The sequence below is a fragment of the Symphodus melops genome, assembly GCF_947650265.1.
Source record: "Symphodus melops genome assembly, chromosome: 12".
Lineage (NCBI taxonomy): Eukaryota > Metazoa > Chordata > Actinopteri > Labriformes > Labridae > Symphodus > Symphodus melops.
The window spans coordinates 5,826,565-5,842,938 of NC_136702.1; the positions used below are offsets into that span (position 1 = coordinate 5,826,565).

General features: G+C 43.4%; 1 protein-coding gene across 15 annotated transcripts in view; it reads right to left on the bottom strand.

The window, feature by feature from the left end:
- mycbp2 (MYC binding protein 2) overlaps window positions 1-16,374 on the bottom strand; it is a 63,469-nt gene that overhangs the window by 6,723 nt on the left and 40,372 nt on the right. For 3 of the 15 annotated variants that reach the window (XM_079357836.1, XM_079357835.1, XM_079357834.1), the window contains exons 50-67: window positions 15,893-16,009; window positions 15,144-15,284; window positions 11,929-12,153; window positions 10,790-10,922; window positions 10,570-10,695; window positions 7,897-8,085; window positions 6,450-6,554; window positions 3,849-5,486; window positions 3,575-3,744; window positions 3,202-3,449; window positions 2,923-3,090; window positions 2,374-2,531; window positions 2,082-2,281; window positions 1,410-1,559; window positions 1,133-1,293; window positions 634-790; window positions 275-499; window positions 54-119 (exon numbers count right to left, since the gene is read on the bottom strand). In XM_079357836.1, coding sequence (XP_079213962.1) covers window positions 54-119; window positions 275-499; window positions 634-790; window positions 1,133-1,293; window positions 1,410-1,559; window positions 2,082-2,281; window positions 2,374-2,531; window positions 2,923-3,090; window positions 3,202-3,449; window positions 3,575-3,744; window positions 3,849-5,486; window positions 6,450-6,554; window positions 7,897-8,085; window positions 10,570-10,695; window positions 10,790-10,922; window positions 11,929-12,153; window positions 15,144-15,284; window positions 15,893-16,009 — 4,377 coding nt within the window. Of the gene's footprint in view, window positions 1-53; window positions 120-274; window positions 500-633; window positions 791-1,132; window positions 1,294-1,409; window positions 1,560-2,081; window positions 2,282-2,373; window positions 2,544-2,922; window positions 3,091-3,201; window positions 3,450-3,574; window positions 3,745-3,848; window positions 5,487-6,449; window positions 6,555-7,896; window positions 8,086-10,569; window positions 10,696-10,789; window positions 10,923-11,928; window positions 12,154-13,745; window positions 13,824-15,143; window positions 15,285-15,892; window positions 16,010-16,374 lie in introns of all 15 variants that reach the window. The other 12 variants (XM_079357829.1, XM_079357827.1, XM_079357826.1 and 9 more) reach the window with 8 other exon arrangements.

The window sequence follows — 16,374 nt, forward strand, 5'->3', positions numbered from 1 at the left end:
CCCTTAAATTAAAGTGATACTACTGGAATAACTACCATATAAACTGAACATACCTGTTTGATTCTGCAGAGGTCCTCGACTGCTTTTCCACACAAAAATGTCACCGATGTGACTTTGTTCTGATGATATAACCAGGGAAAAAAAACATGATAAGAAATCCACCAAACAAGCCTTTTACATGAACTCCTAATATTTGCATTCACACTATACTTGTCTATGTTTTAACCTCTTTAAACAAACAATAACTGTTTGGGTTTTGCTGTTGCCCTCTTACCCCGATGTCTCTGGAGTTGTCCACGTGCACGGACACATTGGAGGCGTTTATCCCTTTCACGCAGCTGATGGTGATGCTCTTGGTTTTGTTCTTGTCCTCATCTCCGGATTCCCAGAAGGTCTCTGTGGAGCCGTCGGTGAGGCTGCCAATCATTGCAGGACGGCTGGACGTCTTGATGTCTACTACGCTGGTCAGATCCTTTAGACATGTCACCAGGCACAGATCCTGTAATCACACACAGATCTGTCAGGTTAAAGCATACAGGATACATGCAGTAACACCATAACTGTCTGTATTGTGAGGACCAACAGATGAATGCTCCGGTGTGCATGTAAGTAGATAAGTGGTAGTTTTCTTGCCTGACTCATGGCTTCATAGCCTGACTGCACACTGATGTTGAAGCTCTCCTCGCTGTCTCCGTCATCTGACTTGGACAAGATGTTATTGATGTGATGGAAAACGTTGCTCTGGTGAAGGAACTGGTGGTCGGACTGCTTGAACTTGAGACTCCAGCACCTGAGGGAATAAGTCATCAAGAGAATTTGTTGATCTGCACTTAACTTACAACACAAGATAATGTGAGAGGTAGGAGACATTTCATACGTAATACAATTTTACTTGAATAGTGGAAACATGTCTAACCAGTCCCTACAATCTCAAATGAGCAGAATGCCCCCCACAATTTGATCTATTTCTCATTCATTACTATTTATAATACTTTGTTACACAGTTCAGAAAAGAGTTTAAAGTGCTGCCAAAATCCATGTCATTGTATTGGACATGCATGACAATAAAGCACATCTCTTCTAGTGGTTCAATCTGGGTTGGTATTGGCCTCTGGCAATTCCCAAACTGTACCTAAGTGCCATCTGTTGAAGTGAACTCCCGCTAGGAAGTGACATCATGAGGTCAGAGATGGTCTGGAGGAGGCGGTGGAAGGTGTGAGGGAGAGGATGAGCTGCCTCCCCAGCAATGACAATGTCTGACAGAGGATGTTCACAAACGCCGAGGTCTCTTTCCTGAAGGTCGCAGAGTGGAAAAGATCATTATTAGAAAATGCACAAACATAGAACAAAGTATTACTGCCTTCTTATATACTTGTTTATTTTCTTGCATGTTCCGACTAGCCCAATACCTGTTCAACAACTTCTTTGTTCCCCTTGTTCTCTTCGTCCTCCTCGTCCTCGGGTTCAAATGGTGATGGGGTGAGAGATGCTACAAAATGCCAAAGGATGTCGTGCAGGGAGGTGGTCTGGATCACATTGCACAGCAGCCAATTGAAAGCCTGAAGGGGACACAAGAAAAAAAAATCACTGTAATTAGTCTCAATACTACACATAGTATCGGCGCCTGTCTTCCTGTTCTTGTGCCACAACAGGCAGCAGCTTATTACAGTTACTGCTTTATGATTTATGTCCTTGAAGAATGTCCAATCTGATCTTATCTAATAAATAATACCTTTGCATGTCTATGAGCTATGTACGAACGATGTGCGCTACAAGTCGACGTAACGCTTAAACTTCATCAACCTGTCTTAGAGGTCTTAAACTTCAAGTCTGCACCAGAATTACATGGTGGTTAATGATTATTATTTATATGCTGGCCGGTCAAATGTTGTAAATTTTTACTGTTTGTCTTTACTTTAGACTAGTCAGAATTTTATTTTCTGTTTCATTGGTGGCTAACAACATCCACTAATGTATGTGCACATTTTTCTTTGATATTAATCAAAGAATGCCCAGGACAACGATCGCTGCACCAATGGCTGAATAGAACAACAACTTTGAGATTTAAAAAGATGAATTACCTCCATGGCAAACACTCTGCAGGCAGACTTTCTCAGTGCATGCCTCATGGCCACCTCCAGACCCTCCAGGTCGTGATGCTGGATGACAAAGGCGAGGACGGGCCACTGGAAGTTTCTCTCCCCCTTACTGAGGGATCCATGAGCCGAGATCAGTCTGGAGAGCTCAGGAGACGGGTGCCGTAGCAGCGAAGATCCCACCTCTGTAATGACGGAAGGCACGTTTAGGTTACATCTGATGCTCTTGTTCTCCTACAGCTAGCTATACTATCCTATCATAGTATGTAATAATTACCTGCATCACCACTGTGCACCCTGCGTCTTGGCACGGCTTTCACCCGAGCTGGTGACGGTGAGTGTTGCTTGTCGTACTCCGATGCTACGACGGAGTACGACCTCTGGAACACTGTTCGCTTCGCCGTGTCGCTGTCTGTGATGGGACTGGTCTCCAGACTGAAAGACAGTCAGTAATGGCAAAAAAAAAAAGACTCTTATTGTTTAGCCCTGCAATTCGAGGACACCAACCCTCAAGACCCTTGATACAACCCTTGAATTATTGTTGAGGTTTTGTAAAAAATGCTTCAAAAGTTTGTTGACAAAATAAAATTCCCTGTGTATTCATGTGAGGGAGCTACTGAAGGAACTGGTTATTAGAACACAGAATAGGAGAAACAGTAAAGCATTTTGTTAAGGCTTCTTTCACACCACAGTTTGTGTACAAAGAGAAGATGCTGTATGAGAACATCTGTAACAAGGAGTCCCAGTTTGAAACGTACTCATTGTGTAAGCATGCACACAAAGGGAACGGGGAAGCGATTCAAAGCAAAGTACTATGAATTGTTACCTAGGGGGCATTGATTTCATGTTGCTCTCTGGTTCCTCAAACACATTGGGACAGGCGTCAGGGGTGACTGAAATATAAGGCGCGGGGACGGACGTTGATCGCAAATACCTCATCTCGTCCTGGAAGAGGTTATCATCCTGGTAGGCCCCGAAGTTCTCGGTGTGTTGCCTGTGGGGGAGAGGCTCAAATCTTTATGAAGGCCACATGTTCCTGCAGGTAACTAACTGATGGGTCAAAGAAAAAAATGACATAAATATGAACGAGTGAGCTGTGAGATACCTTGCGAGGGTCTGAAGGTACAGACAGCCCATTTTGTTGGGGATTTCATCTGACACGCCCTCTTTGAGGCTGGGGAGCAGCTGGGAGTGCAGGGGCCGGGGAGGATGGTGACACAGCATGCTGGGCTCAGCAGCACTGCTTAAGGAGAGCAGGAACAAAGCATTTGCCCGAATCACCTGGTGGGCCTCCATGGTGGGCAGAGCTCGTGGAGTCTTTACCTGCAGAGGTTTCTTCCTCGATTGCTTCACCTGGAGAACAAAACAACAACAACAACAAAAAAACACGGCAGAAGTCAGAATCTTGTACAAAACGGAGAGGAGGCGGGATTCGACAGCACATATTCAAGCACAAAAGACTTGCATCGACAGGCTACCTTTTCCCTGGCTGCAGTCTGTTTCTCTCTGAGGTATTTCTCCCGACAGCGATCACACACGAGGTACCAGGTGCTGCCCCCGATGCCTCCATCTCCACAGTTCCCCGCCCAACCACCACAAAAGTGTCCGATGCTGTTGTAGCCCTGGCCTCCAGCGTAGCGACCACAACCTGACAAGCAAATTCGCAAAAAACAAAAAAATTTAAAAAAATTTAAAAAGGCACTGGATACATTTAGGAGATCATGTCAGGAGCAGAAGTCCCTCTCTTCTTACCTGGGTGAGCCTGTCTCATGTGGTAGGTAACAGGGTAAGGATGAGACTCCCCACACAGCTCACAGATAGTGTCTTTTTCCGGTCCACCCATGGCCAGCTGGGCCATCTCTCCGAACAGGTTCCCTCTCGGACGCACCTCTGCCTTCTCCCTTTTCTTCTTCTCCTTCTTTGACTTCTTACCGTCTTTCTCGTGTTCCTTCTTTTTAAGGATTGCACTGGAGCCCGGGCTGGGGAAGATCATGTTCTGTGTGGCCGCCTTTATGGTGGCCATCGAGATGTCCTCCCAGAACGCCACCAGATGCTGGAGCGTTAACGGTAGGATGGACTTTGCCCTCATGGCCGGATGAGAAGTCATCTCGTAGGAAACGGCCTCTCCTTTCCCGTCCTCGCACTTCTCTGGCAGTGGAGGTTCCTTCAGCATGGAAAGCACCTTATTTTTGTTGATGCTTCCCATTTTGGAGATGTCTGGCCCGTGCGGAGCGATGTTAAACATGTTGAGTGCAGAGGAAATCTCCAAGGAGTGGCGGTTCTTCAACTTGCTCTCCTTCTCCTCGGCGCCCTGTCCTCCCAGGGAGCTGCGGATGGGGGCGTGCTCTTTGGTTAGGTCTGGGTTGAACTTGAGGAAGGACGAGCAGGCCATCGCGTCATGGACGATGCCTTCGTGCCACAGGAAAGCTGCAAAGACGGCTCGTGCGCATTCGGCCACAGAGGGGGACATGGCCTGCTTGGCGGGTTCTGTGACCCTCGATGTGCTCTCGCCTTTAAACAGAGGCCCGGATTTGTCCTTTTTCGGCCGCGTGTGTCGGCTGGAGGTTTTGCGGCTGACCTTTGGCGACGAGCGACTCTCGAGCTCCTCTTTGACGGGGGCTTTGCCGATGCTGAAGTGCACCTTGCACGATCCGTCCTCGTTGTTTTGGGCCTCTGCGTTCTCATCGTTGCCCTCCTCATTTGAGAGGAGAGCGCTCGAGGTGCACACCTCCACCACCTCACTATGGAGGTTTTCTTGGGTCACGTGTGGCGAAGGAACGCGATTCTCGGCGTTATCGTGCATTCCTTTATTTGGATCTTTAGGAGAGAGTTTGGGTTTGGGAGAGGTAGATCTGCCTCGGAGCGGCTCTGTAAGCGGAACCTTCTTCTTCCTCAGCGTGTCTGGATCGAGAGTGTATGAATCGGATTTCGACCTCTCCCTGGGAGGGTCCAGCCGGGCTTTAGAAGAAGGGCTGACTTTAGGAGGGATGTTCTTGTCGTGATGGGTTGAGGAGGAGTGCTGGGAGGAGGTGCTGGAGGGACTAGACCTGCCTGAGGAGGAAACGCTCTTCTGTTTGGGGGAGGAGGAGCGAGAGCCAGGGTTTGGAGACTCTGCGCGCAGTCCAGAGTTTCTGCCATCAGCCTTTAGGGCCTGCAGAGTGTTGTGATTGGGCGAGTGCGAGCGGCTGTGAGAGTCTGACCTCAGCTTGCCCGTGTCTGAGCGAAGGATGAGGGCCTCACTGGCTGAGAGGCCCCCGTCCCCCGTCTTGCTCCGGCTCTGCTCGGATGAGCGGCTTCCTCGACCTTCCTGTTTGGGCGAGCGGTTCTCCTGACGGTGTTTGGAGGCTGGAGACATGGGCCGTGCACCAGACATCAGGTTCCCTCGCTCGCCTAAACATTAATAATTCAAAGAACGTTACAACCACCAAAGTGGACTAAATTACAAATGGCCAACATAAACAAGTCAAAACCTGCATAAAATAAAACATTGGAGCGTTGAAACGAGAAGGTTAAATGAAATGGAAGAAGAAAGACAAAAACCTGCCATCTCATAGAAAAGAGTGAGGAAAGTATTTTTTAATAATTAATATTCAAGACTTTTAATTTACCAGCTGGGAGTATCTACCTCAACTTTGTGCATCTACTATTATAAAAGATAAACTCTTGAATGGATGAAGAAAGCTGGTGAGTTATGGAAGAGCTGATGAAAGATGGAAGCCAGACCAGACTCTCTCCTACTACTCTACTGCTAATACGGGATCCAGCCTGAGTGAGCTGAACTACAAAAAGTCTAGTAGCCGCAGACACAGAGTCATTAGCATTCATTTAGTCATAATCATGTTAAGACACGTCTTACTGAAGGGCCACAGTTTTAGAGTTTGTTCCGAGCTAACAGAAAAACTCTCAGATCTTTGAACAGGTTGCGTCCAACAAACTTGGGAATGGCGGATTTCATTTTTATATTTTATGTTATTACCATTAATTTAACGTTTTCCAAACATTTCATGGCTCATTTATTATGTTCATATTAACAACTTGAAATTGTAGCACTATTTATTTCACATTTATAATACATGTTTTGTTAAGTCTTAAAGCCTTCGCTCACCACTTTTTTATTCCCTCTGCAGATGTTTAATGTGTGTGTGTGTGTGTGTGTGTGTGTGTGTGTGTGTGTGTGTGTGTGTGTGTGTGTGTGTGTATGAGTAGTGTGTTCCTGTGCTCTGCTGTCATATATGCAAACTTTGTACACAAGTGAAGTTCCCCACGGATAAATGAAGTTATTTGAATTGGTTTTGCCTCAGTTCCTTCCCACCCTCTGTTCAGGGTTGCATGCATGCTGTGATTTTTACCCACCCTTTTGCCTGAGAGCGACAGATGAGAGAGCGGTGCCATGCCCGGCCACGGACACACTGCTTTTGTGCACACGCTCGCGAGAAGCAAGGCTGCGAGATGAACCATCTACAGCGAAAAACAGTGGAGCAGGTAATGAAAAAAAAAAAAAAAAAAGGAGCCAATGAAATGCAAGAGAGACACCACAAAGAGAAGGACAGGGAAGCACAGAGAGGCAACGAGGTCAAGTCGTGAAGTTGAAAGAGAAAATGTCAAGAGTAATGAAAAAGATCAATGGCTTTGAAGAGAAACAGAAATGTAGAAAGGAGCACTTCTAGAGAAGGAACAGAGATTACATAGCCCAGGAGGTGTTTGTTTAATATCACATGTTGATTGTTTCCTCCTGGCATGAAATCAGCTGATGGAAGTCTTTGTCACAAAAACAAAACATTTCAGAATCGCTCCACGTTCTTCAGTATAATCAAAGTTTTTATGGCACACAAATCCTTATTGTGTTGAATAGATTTAAAAGGATCTCAAAGACCACAGTCCATTGTTTCAACAGCGTAATGCTTAATTATATGCAAATAGTCATGGTCAAGTTCAAAGAAAGTTATTAAAGCAATCTATAGATAGTAAACAGGGCAAGACTGCGACACACGTGATCAGTAAACTGTGCGTTTATAATTTAAGTGAAGAAATTTGCCTTTTTTTCAAGCTTTAAGACACCTTCTGGAGCTCTGTAAGAAAATGACAACCATATAAAAAAAGATTCACAAAAGCAGAACGACAGTAGTGACAAGAAGAAGAAGACAGGGAGGAAAGAGAGCTACACAGGCTGGAAAATGTACACACACACACACACATAAATGTTATCCTATTCTTACAGAAAGTTGTGTAAATTGCATTTGAATTACCCAGACAAAAAAAAGTTGTTGTTTTTAAAATCTATGACAAAGCTGATCTTTTTAAGAGGTCATTGTTGACTAAAAACCTAATAGGTGTTTTTTTGGCGGTGAAGCTCTGGCTGGTTGAGGCAGAAAATGACACAAGTTGTTAATCAAGGATGAAATATGCAAAGCTCAACATTAAAGCAGCAAAAAAAAAAAGATGAGTAAAACAAGAGAAAGCTGACCGAACAACAGAGCAAGCATAAAAAATAAGCAACTTAGCTTATTACGTCAGCACACAGAATATACCTTTAACAAGATGTAAAGTCGAGGATTAAAGTTTGAAATCTTGTTTTCAAAACTAACTGAAATTTCCAGTTAGAGCATAACTTCGTTTGTTTTTAAAAACAAGATTCAAACGTTTAAAAGTTAGACATCGTAGCTTGTTAAGTATATTGTTGTATAATAGAACATAAGTGGTGTGTTATGTGTCAAACATCACCTATAGAATCATTACAGAACAAAACAGAAGGTTCAACACCTTTGCAAGCAAGCGCTGTCAGAAAGCAGGACAGACTTACTCAGAAGCTGTGGTTGTGGCTGAGACAGTTGGGAGGGGGACTGTCCAAACACAAATGGGCTGTGGACAAGGGAAGAGGAGGGAGGAGGTTGGGCGGCTTGCTCAAATACGGAGGAGGAGGAGGAGGAGGGAGCTGCTGAGAGGAAGGGCCCAGACTGAATGGAATTCAGTATGGCGCTCAGCCGGTCACCTGCAAACATGGAGACAGAGGATGGGGAAAAACTACAGCTTGTGCTATGGTTTGAGGTTTCCATAGGGGGTGGGGGGTGGGGGGGTGGTGGGGGGTGAGAATCATTCAGGGTGTATTTTCTCTATCATTCAGTCACTAGACAAACGGTGGGAGCTAATTTGCACTTCCGTGTTCCAACAAGTGAAGCCCACTATTTCTTCTCTGTTTGGACGAGCGTTCAAAAGGAGAGGGCCTACTGTTTGACTAAAAAGTCAGGAGGTACAAGTTTCGTTTGCCGACTCAGCTTAAGGCAAGTTGAAGCAGACGATTGGGCTTTGCGATGGTCTGAACTGGTCAGAGAAGAAGCCAAAGTGAGGTGGCGATTTCTTCCAACGTCCCAGTTATTCGAGTTTTCGTGAGGTCTGCTGAACAAAACGAACAAAGACAAGACTAGAGGGAGACTCTTCAACTTGACATCCCTTTATGGAGATCAAAAATGATGTCAGAGCAACTTATCCATCTGACCTGCAAACTTCTGAAGTAATAAAAATACGTTCAGGACCAGAGGCTCCTCCCTTTTCACATCTCAATACGGGCAAAGGATATCGAGAGGGAGGGGCAGAGAGGGTTCTCTGCTTGATACAATCCGTTTCCAAAGACAAGAAGTCTTACATATTCTCGGAGAAATTTGACCTTTCTCCAATTTCTGTACATTCAGCTGACACTGCATCTGTCATCATTCAAAGGTTCCAGCTTACTAGCTGTCACTCAGATTCAAAACCGAGTCACTGAGTACTTATTTTGGCCAAAAAAAAGAGAGAGAGTGCGTTGTTAAAGCCCAGCTGGGGAAATGAACATGATCATGGCTGGATACTGAAGCCTGAGAGATGTGTCACATGGTTGCTCAGAGTTTGGCTCAGGCTGCCGTCTCAAGCTCACCAGGCTGAATGGATTCATGTTGCCGCCTTAAAAAGCGTCACTGATCCATCTAAAAAGTTGTTCAAAAAAAAAAAAAAAAAAAAAGGTGAGACGGAAACAAACCAAGAAAATGTTGGTCTCTGAAAGAAGATACAATGCACCTCAAGAGGTGGTGTTGAAGAGAACGAAGGCTGAAAAGGTTTGACTTCATCTCCATGTCAGTGTCAAGTGTGGTTTCCTCCATGGACAGTCTATTGAAGTAGCTACGTGCTGTCCCGATCAAGTGACTCTGAATGAAGTCTCCTTTTTTCACATCAAGGTTTAATATGAGCTTTTTGTGGAGCAAACATATTAAGTTTAATTTTAAACCCCCACAGCTGCAAGGGGGACATGCACATATTAGCATTTGGTGTCTATGAACATTATCGAGCCACTTACACTTTGTTTGTACTTCAACTACAAACAGTTTCCTGAATTTCCCTCGGGATCAATAAAGTATCTATCTATCTATCTAACTATAAGCACTGGAAGAGTGACTGTTTATAATGACATATAGCCACAGTTAAGTCTTAAGCAGGGCTGTGTGCGAACAGCTTCAACTCTTTTTTGAAGTGTTAAAGAAGAGATGGGCCGTAAGCCTTCTGAAGGACATTTGAGTGTCAGCAGGAAATACAGGGAAGAAGGTTTACAGAAATGTTTGGGGCCAGCCAATCTCGGACAGTGTGGCAGAATGATGAGTTCATTCAGGTGGTGTTTTTAGTGTTAAACAATATTCTAAGAAAATGATTATGTTAATGATCAAATGTTCTACAAGAGGCTAAATTAAGGCAACAAAGGGTAAGAGTGAATCAAAGATGTGCGTAATGGTCATTGGTGTTGGACGAGTCCACTGTACCCAACTATATGCAACCTGTAGTTTTATAAATGACAGGAAGCACATTGACTGGCTCATGCACACACACGCACACACACACAGGCACACACACAGGCACACACACAGGCATATGCCTGACGGAGGAAAGATGTGAGGCATGAAATAACAGTAAAGAAGACTTAAAAGCATGCATAAATAAAAAGAGGTAAAAGATCAGTGACGGATGACTCGATTGACTGACCCATCCTAGATCACAAATAACTTGTCGCTGCTCTTGTAAAAACTGTGCAAGTCACTGATTTGTAATTCACCAATCACCATTGCTTTAAAATGTGAGTAACAGCTGCTGTTGTGATATTCTGCATAAAAACAAAAGATGGCGTTACGCACCCAAAGACTTATTTTAAGCACATACGTTTCTATGCTGATGATGGGATAATGTACTAAACTGCTGTGAGGTCAGTCTTAGACTAAAGCAAGGGCAGTAGTCAGTTGTAGTGAAGCTTAAAACAAAGCAGGAATTTATTAAGAAAAGAGTGCAGGGTGGAGTCAGAGGTGAGGTGTAAATACATAGGCAGACATCAGTAACGGCTAAACATCCATCATTATTCCAAATCCAAGAATAAACAGCATAAATCAAAGCCTGTGTTGAAAGAGGATAAAGACTAAGAAAATGTCCCTCATCTATCTTCAACACTTTAAGCTGACCGTACCTTTGTTGTTGGAGATGCCGTAGTCGAAGCCCTGTGCTCCATTTGAAGTTGCGGCTCTGTTGAAGGCCTGCACAGAGAAGGGGCTGGGCGGTGGGGTCTGAGCCCCGTGTTCAAGAAGAACTTGTTCTACCAGAGGAAAGTAAAGGATGTTATTTTACACTTGCTGAAGAATTAGGAAGTTTAAAAAAAAAAAAGATATTTCCATGTGGAGTTTGCATACCGTCATCATGACGCAGATACTGATTCCCTCCGCGGTCCCTGGCCAAAGACCAGGCCTCGCCCTCATCGCTCTCACAGAACTCTACTACACTGTTCTTATCCAGCTGCACCCATGTCCCCTCTGAGTTGACCACCTGATACACAAACAACACTATTTATCCGTACTCACTCACCTTATCAAAAGTTCTGTATTAAAAAAACAAAACAGTCAGAATCATTATTGTTTGTAACCCCCAGTCATTGCAATCATATTATTACTGTGCAGAAACGTGACACAATGTCTTTTACAGTCGATCAAAAACATGCAAACATTCAATGTATCTCAAACTTATTAAAAATTCAAAGCAGCAGATCACAGGGTTTTGATTTTCTGCATCAGCAGACATTGCAGGACAAAACCAATGTAGCAAAACTTACTCTAATTAAATGGTAGTGTATTACACGGTAAATGCATGAGTTTTTTGTTTTTCTCCATTTCCTAAAATGCATATATCATTTTGGATAAACAAGACAAAGACGGAGGTATTAGTATGTACAGGCTGAAACTCTCAGATCCACACAGGGCATTCCAGTACAGAGAGGAAACTATTGAACAGCATGACACACCACAGCAGCCATTGAATGGTCATTTCCAAAAGTGGGGAGGCTCTGCTCATCACCAGGCCAAGAAACGATCTAGAAAGTTATTGAAGGCATTTTTTTTGTTGTTTTTTTTTTAAAGTTCAAGAAAGAGAGAGTGAAGGCACAGAGAGGCTCCAGATATTAGTGATCAGACTTCAACTGATTAGTCTCAAGGCAGCTGATCATGACCCCCTGAAACTGCAAATGGATTTGTAAAGTTGAAATTAGTAGGTCAGAAAAGCACGCGGAAATGTTGCAGCCCCAGGAGCTGATTAGCCCTCAATGAGAGGAAAGATACACAACACACACCCACACCCCAAATCATCTGGTGTATTTCTATTAGAAAGAGAGATTGCATCTTTAACACTCAAATCAGTTCAGTTTATTCAAGAGGGAGCTCTTAATTAAGGCCACAACCAACCAACATTAACTCTGTTACAGCAGGTGATCTTAACAGACTGACTTATTCAACTGCAGCCACAACAAAAACACATTGCATTATTTGGGGTGAGTGCGTACCTCGCCTATGGCCTTGACCTTGTTGCCAAGAACTAACATTCCAATGGGGATACCCCTAAGGTTTGGACAGCTTCTGATGTTGTGACCAGAGGGGCCGGTCTTCACTACCTTATAAAGCCCCGGGCCGCCGCCCTGCCCTGCCCTGTTCTGCACCCGAATGGGGGCCTCGTGGGAAGGGCAGCTGCTCACCTCCTTTATGTTCTCCTCCGATTGGCCCCTGACCTCCTGCAAGAGGTGAGAGCATTGATTAGAGCCAAAAGTAAAAAAAAATAAAAATAGGAACAACATGTTTTAAAAGATCAGGATAAGGTGTTGTCTATTTAAGTAGCTAAATGTGCTAAAGAGCTACAGGTAGCAGGGGGTTGTAAAAGAAGATGTATGCTGAGCAGGCCTACACATTTATAGGTTAAGCATTTATTCCTCGTAGTACAGAGATTAGGCCTTTATCCAATGTTTACTGAAGTTCCTTAAATCTATACAACAGTTGTAAATCAAGAAGTGAAACAATAGTTTATAATTATTTGCATCAGTTTAGAGAGTTAGATGAGATAACTCATACCACTCTCATTCCTGTCCATAGTATAAACAGCGGTAAATGGGATTTCTTCGCCGCCTGTGTAGCTTATATTCACTGTAATTATACATAGACTGTATAAAGAAGATGGAGGATTTGACAGCTCTCCCAAAGTGAAGCTGAAATGAGCTACCACAACTGACTGGCTTGAGTGATGGTTAACAGCTGGTACGATGGTCAAACTAGAAAAGTCAACATCAAATAGATATTTCTAAAACATGTTGGTTTTTTTGTCATTGTGGTAAGTTCTTATTCTTCATGTTTAGTTTAAGTCGTATACTTCTATGAGTGGCAGCTCTGTTGACAAACGTTGCTCTTAAGGCGCTGTGAGCACCGGACTAGCAGAGTAAGGGCGGGAAAGACGCTTACACAGCAGTTCCCACGAGTGTCTGCTTCACGTGTTACAAAAATCTGGAAAGTTTTGAATGTTTGTGGGGTTTTTTTGTAGCTTATTATAAAAGTGTGGGATGTCTGAAACACAGCAGTCTTCAGCACAACGAAATGAGGTCAAAGTCAGCACCTGTTATTTTGTATTTCGGCTTCTATTTTGAAGGTTGAGACCAGTCGTCCATCTTTTTACACAGTCAATGAAACAAATGAGAGTGGTATCATTCTTCTACTTATCTAAACTTCATCTGAGTGAAACAAGTGCATCGCCTAGAATATCAAACGACACAGCCATGTTTTAGATCAATAAAACCCTTTAACAGAAACATGTAATATTACTAAACTTTGTTTTGCCTCTGATCTTAAATTTCAACTGTTTTGTTCTTTGATCAACATGTAGGAGCCAGGTAAGAATTCAACATTCCAGTCAGCACTGTAGTGAAGCAGTTAAATGATTGACATTAAGTTGAACATTTAGTCATTTTCATACAGTCTAAGGGGAGGCATGCTATGAAACACAGGGATACGGGACTGTATTTATAAGACAAGCCTGTCAAACACCTCATGCAACAGACTGGACATTAGTATCTTCAACCCCATGCAACATTCAAGCTTGAACTGTAGTTACTTCAAAAATCCATAAAGTGATGACTGCAGGAGTCTATGGGACAGTGGCTGCTGACATATTTAACTGTCACTATAACAGACAACCATGCAACTGTGGTTCAACCTTTTACTTTAACACTGTGAGGAGACTATGACGTCACAAGGGGTTCAAGAGGACAAGTAAAGCAACAGATAGATGATAAGCTATGGGGCAGTCAAGCTATGTATCCCTCCTTGATATTGAACTCACCTGTGGTGGGAATTTAGTTAAAGGGGTCCACGACAAAAAGCCGATATCCCTGACTCCTTGGCTAGCGTTAAAGACATTCTGAGCAACAGATCGTAAGACAGTCAAGAAACAGTAGACGACTCCGGAGGAGGGAAAACAGGATGGGGGAAGACGCTTGTGTATTTTTTTGGAAGAAGGAAAAAATGGCTTGGTTCCTCTGGAAATTCCAGCTTCAGAGGTGATTTGAGAAGGTAAAGAAGAGAAGACGGACTCTGACTGGTGTCAGATTGACCAGATAGTGAAATAGTGGATCCGTGACAAAAAGGAGGCCATGAGGAATACAGGCAAAGCCTGTGAAATGTTGGTACACTTAACAGTAAGTGTAGGATCAAATGCTTCGAGGGAATACAAAACCCAGTTGCAGGGGCAGAAAAAAAAAAAAGAATTGACACTTCACTCCAAACACCACAGGGTCATTATGTCCAAATCCTCAACCAAATAAAAGACAGAGTTGAAACTTCCAAAAAAATTCCCCACTTGGATGATGTAGTGTGTCATGCTGTTCAGACAGAGACCTTACATGGAAGCCACCTCGCACCTAAAGCATCCCAATGCACAGGTGGAATTGTGGAGCAGTAGAGGTACAACTTCCCTTTAAAGCTTTTTGTTGACCAGTGATTGCTTCATGACAGAAAACCACCTAAAATATCATCTTAAAGTATTTTTCCCTTTCTTTTAAAAAAAAACAAACAAAACAAAAACAAACGCTCATTCTGCATTCGATTGTGTTGCATTTTATGGCGGTTTTTGAGGCATGGAGCAAAACGTGAGGGGAAACTCTTTAGTCACATGCTTTGGTGTTTGAGTGTTTATGAATTGTGATTGAGAGGCAATGAGGAAACGAAGACTCAACAGTGCAGACTAACCAACTTCACCACAGGATGAAATTGCTCCTTTACTCCCGTTAATCATTGTCTGTCAATTCCTGCATTGGGCTTCACTTCAATGCACTAAACATATACTACTTAATGCATGAGACCATTTTTTCAGTTTCAGAGTTGGTGTCCAACTAAACACATGATGCTCATGTTATGATCCATGTTCTGCATGAATTAATGCATGCAGGCTCTGAGCCGCTGTTCCTGTGCACAGTGTGTTAGTGAAACTGTCATACTCAGTGCTGCTTTAGTAGTAGTTCATGCATGAGAATTTACGATTATACTCTGGTTAAGTTCTTAATTCACCATGCTTAAGAGTACATTTGGGGAATTGGTGCCAAACATGAAGAGACTTTGGAGAACCCTCATTAGTTAACAACAAACTGGACCTCTGAGCTTTTCCCCAAATGAACAGCACAGGAGCCGCTGTCATGAATCAACTGAGACTGAGCACTCGCCCGGCAGGCCTTCTTCTACTTACGTCGGCTGGGACCAGTAGGCTCCTGCCCAGGTGCTGGTTAAAAGAGAGGCACCAGGCTTCAGTGTACCCATTCATGCTGGGAACATACTTCTTTACTGTTTCATCATTGAGCCTGAGCCATACACCATCATCATTGTGGATCTATGGGAAAACAAGCAACAGGGCAGAGCAGAGCCGTGCCTTCCTGTTACTATGGAAACAGGACGGGCAGTGCCCTCACAAACACACATTCGGCACTTCTGAGGCTGCAGGAAAGTCTCAAGTCCAGATAGAGGACAGAAAGTTGCAGTTATGATTGATTTAGATAAGACAAATGTTCCTCTGGAGTGAAGGTAAAAATGCAGGACGAGCAAACTATCCTGAATCTGTGTTACCTACACAGTGCAATTAAGAACTAAATGAGTGAAACAATTTGGATTAATACTTCCGGCATTCAAGCCTTTCGTGTAGCTTCAGAGTGCTTTGCAAGAGTATGAAGCAAAATAAAGTAAGAGCAACAAATTGATAAGCTTTAAAAGAAAGAAGTTATCATTAATTTAGCGAGATTACAAGAAAAAAAATAATAGAAGCCATTAAAGAGAAGACTTCTTAGGGCTAATAATCCAAACTAAAAATGATGATTACGTGTGATTTCATTCCTACTGATTCAAAGAAGAGAAGGCAAGAAAAAAAAGAATCAAAGTAGAAAGTGCTGCAGCTACCATAATTGTATAATGTACAGATATTCGGCCTGGTTTACAATCAATTACCTCGTCAATGAAAGTGATGGTGCCATTGACATGCACTATGCCTATCTGTTCACTCTGCAGCGAGGGGTGACTACGCACACGCAGGCCTGCGCTGTCCTTGGACACAAATTTGCGGACCTGAGAGAAGCAGAAGGGAGATGAAGACCGTGAGCCGCAGGAGCAAAGAATAGTAAGACAGTCAAAAGGAAAAAAAAAAAAGGAAAAGTCAGGAGGTGCAGCAGGAGGAAAAAAGAGGAAGCAGGATCAGTGACAGTTGGAGATCGCATGCTTTTCCTCACACAAAGCCCGCTTTCAAATACACACAAGAAAACAGCGAAAGAAGAGAAAACTCCAGGAGCTTAATTTTCAGTTGCAGCAGTTGTTTTGAAATTCATACTGGTGCTTGGAAAATGGAGTATATGACGCCAATACTTTTGCTTGTTTCCCCATTATAGATTGTAAAATAAAAAAATACCACAAGTTTCACAAAATGATGATGACTG